This window comes from Gekko japonicus, unplaced genomic scaffold (assembly GCF_001447785.1).
Source record: "Gekko japonicus isolate JY-2015 unplaced genomic scaffold, Gekko_japonicus_V1.1 scaffold1383, whole genome shotgun sequence".
NCBI lineage: Eukaryota > Metazoa > Chordata > Lepidosauria > Squamata > Gekkonidae > Gekko > Gekko japonicus.
Window position 1 is genome coordinate 137796 of NW_015162523.1, and position 8826 is coordinate 146621.

Genomic DNA, 8826 nt, shown 5'->3' on the forward strand with positions numbered 1-8826 from the left:
CATGTTGGCAGATCGTTCTTCGCTTTCCCTAACAGCCCCCTTTCTTTCCCTTCCCTGTCTTCTCTCCGTCAGCATGTAAGTTTCCTCAGATACTTATACCCAACTTTTCTTCCCAGCGGGAGCCCAAAGTGGCTTTTGGCATCATTCTCGCCTCTTCCAGTTTGGTGTAGTGGTTAAGTGCGCGGACTCTCATCTGGGAGAACCGGGTTTGATTCCCCACTCCTCCACTTGCAGCTGCTGGATGACTTTGGGCAAGCCGTAGTTCTGATAAGAGCTGTTCTTGAAAAAAGAGCCGTTTCTGTCAGAGCTCTCTCAGCCCCACCGACCTCACAGGCAATGTTCCCTCTAAGCTGTGGAGTCTTGTGAGCAAAAATTCTACTTTGTGAGCTACTGGCATTAAAGTTGTGAGCGAGTGAGTTGGCTGCTGCAAAAATTAGTTTGCTCTGGAGCCATCCTTCCTGAGCAAAGACAAAAGTGTGTGAGCCGGAGGCTCAAAAACTGTGAGCTGGCTCACACTAACTCAGCTTAGAGGGAACACTGCTCACAGGGTGTCTGTTGGGGGGAGGGGAAGGGAAAGGCGTTCGTAAGCCACTCTGAGACTCCATGACGGAGTAGAAATCCAATCTCTTCTCTTCTTCCTCCATCTTATTTTCACAACAACCCTGTGAGGTTGGCTAGGCTGGGAGCATGTGACTGGCCCAGTGAGGTTCCACGGCAGAGTGGGGGGATCTGAACTTTGGGCTCACAGATCCTAGTCTGACACTCTAACCACCACACCATGAATTTAGACTGTGAACTCCTTGGAACAGCACTTTGCTCACACTATGTGTGAGGTAGTCTTACGCTGTGCATCACTGATGTAGGATGTGTTAGGATTTGGAAGGTTTCGTCGTTGTTCCCCTCCCCCGGGCACAAATGTGGTCTCTTCCTCCCCTTCTTCCGGAACATTCAAGTGCAGCAGGCAAAGACTGAATGACACTGGGCTGTGTGGAGATGTGGCTCTTGCGAGCCAGTTTGGTGTAGTGGTTAAGTGTGCGGACTCTAATCTGGGAGAACCGGGGTTGATTCCCCACTCCTCCACTTGCACCTGGCTGGATGACCTTGGACAAGCCATAGTTCTGATAAGAGCTGTTCTTGAAAAAGAGCAGTTTCTGTCAAGAGCTCTCTCAGCCCCACCTACCTCCCTGGGTGTCTGTTGTGGGGAGGGGAAGGGAAAAGGAGTTTGTAAGCCGCTCTGAGACTCTTTTGGGTAATGAAGGGTGGGGTATAAATCCAATTTCGTCTTCTCTTCTTCTTCTTGCGCTTCTTTTGGGATGGGTTGGTGTCTGGTTGTTTGCCATTTGTGAAAGTGTCTGTTCATAACTAAGCTCACTGTCTGAGACAGAGCGGGACTCGAGTGGTTAGTGTGTCTGTAGTGGCAGAAAAGAGCAAGAGTCTAGTAGCACCTTAAAAGACTAACAAAATATGTGGCAGGGTGGGAGCTTTGGTGAGTCACTGCTCACGTCTTCAGATACAGCTGTGAGCCGTGACTCACAAAAGCTCATCCCTTGCCACATATTTGGTTAGTCTTTAAGGTGCTACTGGACTCTTCTACAAAAAAATGCCCTGGCTACAATAATACCACAAGTGAATAATACTTTACTCTCATGAGAACAGCAGCCGAAATAGCCTAGTTTGGCCCGAGCTCAGCAGGGTTTGGGAGCTAAGGAGGGCTCCAAGGAAGTCTGGAGTTGCTGTGCAGAGGAAGGCAATGGAAACTTACCTCTGCTCATCTTGTGTCTTGAAAACCCCATGATTGGGGATGCCATGAGTCCCTGGCAACCCAATGGCACATTCTTCTCCTTCTCCTCATAGAAACACGCACCTACAGGGCCTGGCCAGTAATCTGTTATTGGTTGGATGACTAGATGAAGCTGCCTTATACTGAACCAGACCATTGGTCCATCAAAGTCAGTGCTGTCTACTCAGACGGGCAGTGGCTCTCCAGAGTCTCAGACTGAGGTCTTTCGCATCAACTATGACCTGGTCCTTTCCGCTGGAGATGCCAGGGATTGAACCCAGGACCTCCTGCATGTCAAGCAGGTGCTGTACCATTGAGCCACAGCCCTTCCCCAGTTGGTTTGATTGTTTGGTGCTACTGGACTCTTGCTCTTTCCGACTGCTAAATAAATATAGATGGCTCAGATTGGCTGCTTACCTTGGGGTGGGTTTCCCTTGCAGTGTATGGCTGAGACATCTGAAATCTTCTAAGGGGCTAGGAATGTTGTGGGTTTTTATTTAAGTTGTGAGATTCCCCCCAAAGTTGAATTACCCATCAGAATCAGGAGAGCCATCTCAGATCATGAAGTGTGTGTGAGCGGATTCCCATATTGGAGGATCATGACTTTTTCTGGTTGGCCGCTGCGTGAGACAGGATGCTGGACTAGATGGACCACCGGTCTGATCCAGCAGGCCTCTTCCGCTGTTCTTACGACAGCATTCACCGCATGTAGCCAGAGGCCAGTACAGGCAGTCACTGATTCTGCAGTTGTGATGGCCAGTGTCTAATCGTGTCTTGCAGAGCGTGGAGCACCGGGTCCTTTCCCGAGACCCCTCTGCTGACCTGGAATTCAAGCAGCCCGACTCCGGCATGTCGTCTCCAAACACGACCATGTCCGCTCCGCAGCCTCACTTTGACATTGGCTCCCCGAGCAGCACCCTCTCCAACTACGACTCCTGCCACTCCAGCCAATCAAGCACGGGGGAGAAAAGGAACAGCCAAGGCACCCGTAAGCATTGCTGGGGGCAGCAGGGCGTGTGTGTGTGTGTGTGTGTGTGTGTAAAGTGCTGTCAAGTCACAGCAGGGTTTCCAAGCCAAGAGATGTTCAAAGGTGGTTTGCCAGTGCCTGCCTACGTGTTGTGACCCCGGATTTCTTCGGTGGTCTCCCATCCAAGTACTAACCAGGGCTGATCCTGCTTAGCTTCTAAGATCTAAGACGGGGCTAGCCTGGGCCACCCAGGGCAGGGCAGCAGGGGATGGGAATCAGTCTTTTCTCATTCCTGTCCCCCCCCCTCTTTGGAGCAAGCAGGCAAGGGGAGCAGGGAGCGAAGCCGCACTGACGCTCATAAGGGAAGAGCACCACCATGTGGTGGCATTAATTTATTTTTTATGTTTTATGAATGGCCTCTCTGTCTATTTGCACACAGGGTTTTGCCCAGTAAAGGTAAAGGTAAAGGTTTCCCCTGCTCGAAAGCCAGTCGAGTCCGACTCCAGGGTTGCGGTGCTCATCTCCATTTCCAAGCCGAAGATCCAGCGCTGTCTGAAGACATTTCCGTGGTCATGTGGCCGGCATGACTAAACACCAAGGCACACGGAATGCTGTTACCTTCCCACCGAAGTGGTACCTATTTATCTACTTGCAGTTTCTTGCTTTCGAACTGCTAGGTTGGCAGGAGCTGGAACTAGAGAAGGGAGCTCACTCTGTCATGCGGCAACCCGGGTCTCGAACTGCTGAACTACCGACCTTCCACAGCCTGCAGTTCAGCGTCTTAACCACTTGAGCCACCGCAGCTCCTTTTGCCCAGTATTGGTACCCTAATAGCGCAAAAACAGAAGCATGGGTTTTTTAAAAAGCCAACCCCCACGCAGCCTATTAAACCCAGAAAAGACTTTGTAAATTAAAATAAAGTTTTTACATTATGTCTGAACATGTATCTCTCAAAAAAGATGACTCCCCTCCCCACTCAGAAATAGAATGAATCCTGTTTCCGGAAGGCTGTATACAAGCTAGATCCCAAGTTTTGGTCACTTTCAAGTGTGCCTGATGGTCCTAAAGCAGAATCACACCCTTCCAAGCCTATTGATTTCAAGTTGTGGGGAATAACAAGAGGTGGGTTTATTCTGCACCCCAAGGGTACCTTGCATGAACTCTGTTACATTCGTCCATGTAAGTAAACTACTCAGGGAGCTTTGCTGTGGAGCAGTTTGTTTATTTAATGAACAAATAGACTGGAGCTACATCTAGCAGATTTATTATCAAGGAATCCTCTTTGAAGTATGGTTTTCTTAGGGTGAGCCCTCTCTGTGTTTGAGAGCAGTAGCCATCCCACAGAACTCCACATCCCAGCGTTCCTTGTGGCATAAGCAGGAGAGTGATTTTGTTTGTTTGTTTGTTTATTTATTTATTTAAAATGTTTATTAGCCGCATTTCTACCCTGCGGAACTCAAAGTGGCTTACAATATAAATAATTACCATAAAGAACACATAAAAGGCCACAGTTTAAAATCTCCAATTACGACTGCCAATGCATAAAGACTAAATGAGTCAGATGCCGTCCTAAATAAAACTGTCTTCAGCTGCCTCCTGAAGACTGAAAGTGAGGGAGAGTTATGACTCTGTGCCTAAGGTAGAATACATTCATGATTGTGCCACATCAGGTTTGGGAAAGATCACAGCAAAGTGGATGGAAATGCAAAAAGCAGATAATTAGGAATCGACATTGGGTGGATGCTCCAGTTGAGAAGCCTGAGCTGCACCATTTTGCAGGCTCTTCCCTACCTCAATTCCCTTTCTTTTTTCCTTTCCTCTTATTCCCTTAGAAGCTCATTGATTCACAGATCTTGAGCAGCAGAAGATACTTGTTTCTTATTTTTTTTGATGCAAGAGTTAAAAGGACTGAGACAGATTTTGCAGTTGCTAAAGTAAACTTAGGATCCTTATCGCTGAGCAAAAGAGCCAGGTTTCCTGCCTCAGTGCCACACACTGATTTATCCCTAGGTCTGATGTCACTTGATGTGTGGGGTCAGCCATCACAGCCTCAAAGTCTGTGCTTTCCAAGGGAGTCGGTCAACACAGCAGCTGTATTATCTGCACGTCTCTGGATACGGCACTATTGTTGCACTATAGCTGGGGTCAGCAACCTTTTATAATTAGAGCCAAACTACATTGAAATGCAGAGCAACAGAACAGTGATAAGAACATGCTAAGAAATCCCATCTGCAGAACTGAAAATATGCAGCTTAACATTGCTGATAATAGACATGTTAATTAATAAGCCATAAGGTTTCCACAGCCCAAACACTAGTTTTTGCAAGTGGCTCAGACGAGGCCTCCCAGTTGTTTTAATTGCACTGGCATGAATCTGCGCATGGTTTGCACCTGGATTACTGGCAACTGTTCACCTCTGTCATCTCCCTTTCTGTAAACCATCTCTTAAGAAATCCTTTAGCCCCATAAAAATCTTTGCCTGCCATTCTCTTCACCTATTGGTTATTCTGGCATACCACTGCCTCCCTCCAAGGTACTTAAAGATGGCATTTTCTGCCTCCGAGCCATATTTGGTTCTGTATTTAGCCACGTATGGCTCCAAAGCCATAAGCTGCAGAACCCTGTGTTATAGAAACCATGAGCAACTGGATTGGCTTGTCCGCACGGGATAATCCCATGGCAAATGATTGCTGTATTTATTTATTTACTTCATTTATACGCCACCTTTCTCTCCAAGGGGGACCCAACGCAGCTTGCATCGCTCTCCTCTCCTCCATTTGATCCTCACAACAACCCTGTGAGGTAGGTCAGGCTGAGAGTATGTGACTTTGGCCCAAAGTCACCCAGCAAGCTGCCGCGGCAGAGGGGGATTCAAATGTGGATATCCCAGATCCAGACACTCTTAACCATAGTGCTGTGTAAGTGCGATGTCCAGTGATGTGTAGATGCCGCCCAGCAGGAGTTGCCAGCCGTCGTGACTTGAGCGATCCAGAGACTCCCGCGTTTGTGTGAACCAGTCCCGTTCTGTCTCTCCCTTGCTGCAGGGGTTCCGGAGACGACGATCACAGACATGCAGACTTACATGGACATGCTCAATCCAGACCTAGCGCCAGGGCACAGCAAGAAAGGAGACGAAGCCTCCCCCCCACCGCCTCCAAACTTCCCGGCGCCTCCTCCGCCCCCCAACTCCAAGGTGCCTCCTCCTCCTCCTGGTTACCCGGCCCCAAACCCTCCCGAAGTGCAGCACACGGCAGATATCTATGTGCAGGCAAAGAACAACCTCCGCCATGTGGAGAGCGAAGCACTCAAGAAGGAGGTAAGGCCCGGACTCGCAAGACGTTCTCTGTCTTCTCCAAGCTCCCCTCGGAAGCCCTCCACAGTGTTTTGCCCGAGCAGGCCTCTTCAGTTTCACTTGGGATTTTGTTGGGGGGCGGGGGAGGCAGTGGGAACTCTGGAAAGGCCTGGCCTAGCCTGCCTTGGGTTTCCCGGGGGCCACTGGGATTCAAACAGCCTCCCAGGGAAAGCCTGACATTCCTGGGAAAGTTACCAGTGGATCCTTGATGTGAGGAGATCAGCGCAGGTAGAGGAATTTCTTTGAAAGACAGCCTGGCCTGCCACCGCTCAAGTGTGAGACTTCGTCTAGTAAGTAGGAGATTTGCCTGGAGATTTGGGGGATGGAGCCTAGGGAGAGCAGAGTTTGGGAAGAAGAAGGAGCTCAGTAGCCTATAGTGCCATAGAGTTTGCCCTCCGAAGCTGCCATTTTCGCCATGGGAACTGATCTCTATGGTCTGGAGATCAGTTGTGATTCCAGGCAGGGGTCATTTTGTAGAAAAAGAGGTGCAGGAGCTCATTAGCATAACTCATTTGCATATGCCACTCCCCCTGACATCACCGGAAGTGTGTCAGAAGGCAACACCCACCACTCAGGCTCTACTGGACTGTTTTGGATTGCCAGCTATTTGGGGGGGGGGGACATGCAGATCTGTCCTTGTAGAGGAGGGAGATCTTCTACCTGAATAAAGGTGCCACTGGACCGTCTTGGACCGGGGGGGCTGGGAGGAGCTCTGCAACGTACCTGGCTGCTTCTTGCTCTGACTGAGGGCTGCTGGGAGCAGGGGGTGGGGCTTGTTGGATGTGCCCGCCCACTGGGCTCTTTACTGCTGAAGCTCCGCTCCTGTGCGCTCCTGCAGGAAGAGACCCCTGATTCCAGGAGATCTTCAGGCACCACCTGGAGGTTGGCAACCCTCCTAGGAGGTCACATTCTTCTTTTCAAAGGGCAGCTGTGTTAGTTTTCTGCAGCCAAGGAAAACGGAAAGCAAGCAGAACGTCTGAGTCTAACCAAGTTTCCCCCCAGCATACGCTTTTGTGAGTCAGGCCTCATTTCTTCAGATTCTGTCAGAGTGAAGTCTGGCTCATGAAAAGTTACCCTGGCATAAACCAGGTCAGTTTTAAAGGGGCCATTTGATTACTGCTGTAGTTCATGTTCGGAAGGACCCAAAGGTTTATTTAGCTGGGGAGGAGAGGGTGCCTGACCCTGTATGCCAGTTTTTTGCTCCAGATCTCATACATTCACACATGCCCATGGCCGCTTTGATTCCGCATGGATGTTTCTCCAGTGGAGCCACTTGACACATTATAAAGTTCTCGTCTGAAAGCCAATTTGGTGTAGTGGTTAAGTGCGCAGACTCTAATCTGGGAGAACCGGGTTTGATTCCCCACTCCTCCACTTGCACCTGGCTGGATGACCTTGGGCAAGCCATAGTTCTGGCACAGCTGTCCTTGAAAAAGAGCAGTTCCTGTCAGAGCTCTCTCAGCCCCACCTACCTCACAGGGTGTCTGTTGTGGGGAGGGGAAGGGAAAGGAGTTTGTAAGCCACTCTGAGAATCCCTTGGGTACTGAAGGATGGGGTATAAATCCAATCTCTTCTTCTTTGTTGAGTGAGGAGACTGCTCCATGGAGGGGAGGCTTCTGACGTGAGCTCCAGCATTGAGGAGGAATGGGAATGAGCAAGTCTGATAGGCACAGAATGAAGGCCTCATGTCGTTACCCAAGAAATTCGATTCCTTGGTGGTGGTGGTGGTGGTGGAAAGTGTCGTCAAGTCGCAGATGACTTAGGGCAACAGATTTTCAAGGCAAGAGACCAGCAGAGGTGGTTTGCCATTGCCTGCCTCTGCATAGTGACCCTGGACTTCCATGGGGGTCTTCATCCACATACTAACCTGGGCCAACCCTACTTAGCTTCTGCAATCTGATGAGACTGGGTTAGCCTGGGCCACACAGGTCAGGGCTTGATAGCGTGTCAAGAGGCCTTAGAGCTGACATTTGTGGGCTAGGTGGTCAGTTCGTCCCAGTCCTCTGCTCCCCCTGCTGATCTGAGCAGCAGATCCAAGGAACAGTCGAGGGCATCAGTGGAAATCTCAGTCCACCGTGCAGACTAAGAGGGGTCATCGCCTGTTTTGCGGAGAGGGACTCTCTACCAGAGGATCCTCCGGGATCTGAGGCAGTCCACCTCTGAATGCCAGTTCCAGGAGGCAGCAACGTCAGGGAAAGGCCTCGGCCTCTGTGCCCTGTTTGTTGGCCCACCGGTAAAAACTGGTTGGCTGCTAGAACAAAGTTGGAGTCCAGTGGCACCTTTAAGACCAACAAAGTTTTCATACTGGGTATGAGCTTTTGTGCGCACACTTCCATCACATACTGTTTGAGAGAGGATGCTGGAGTAGATGGACCACTGGTCTGATCCTGCAGGGGTCTTTGGATGAGCCAGTTTGGTGTAGTGGTTAAGTGTGCGGACTCTAATCTGGGAGAACTGGGTTTGATTCCCCACTCCTCCACTTGCAGCTGCTGATGTGACCTTGGGTCAGTCACAAGCTCTGGCACAGCTGTCCTTGAAAAAGAGCAGTTTGTGTCAGAGTTCTCTCAGCCCCACCCACCTCACAGGGTGTCTGTTATGGGGGGGGAAGGGAAAGGAGTTTGTAAGCCGCTCTGAGACTCCAAGTGAAGGGCGGGGTATAAATCCAATCTCTTCTTCTCTTCTTCTTCTTCTTCTATCACTCTCTGAGGGATTCCTTGGTGATGTGAC

General features: G+C 50.0%; 1 protein-coding gene across 1 annotated transcript in view; it reads left to right on the forward strand.

The window, feature by feature from the left end:
• The window catches only part of ESPN (espin), a 140119-nt gene that overhangs the window by 67735 nt on the left and 63558 nt on the right, over positions 1-8826 (forward strand). Inside the window, exons 6-8 of the mRNA XM_015406261.1 lie at positions 2561-2730; positions 3097-3128; positions 5792-6063. Coding sequence (XP_015261747.1) covers positions 2561-2730; positions 3097-3128; positions 5792-6063 — 474 coding nt within the window. The remainder of the gene's footprint in view (positions 1-2560; positions 2731-3096; positions 3129-5791; positions 6064-8826) is intronic.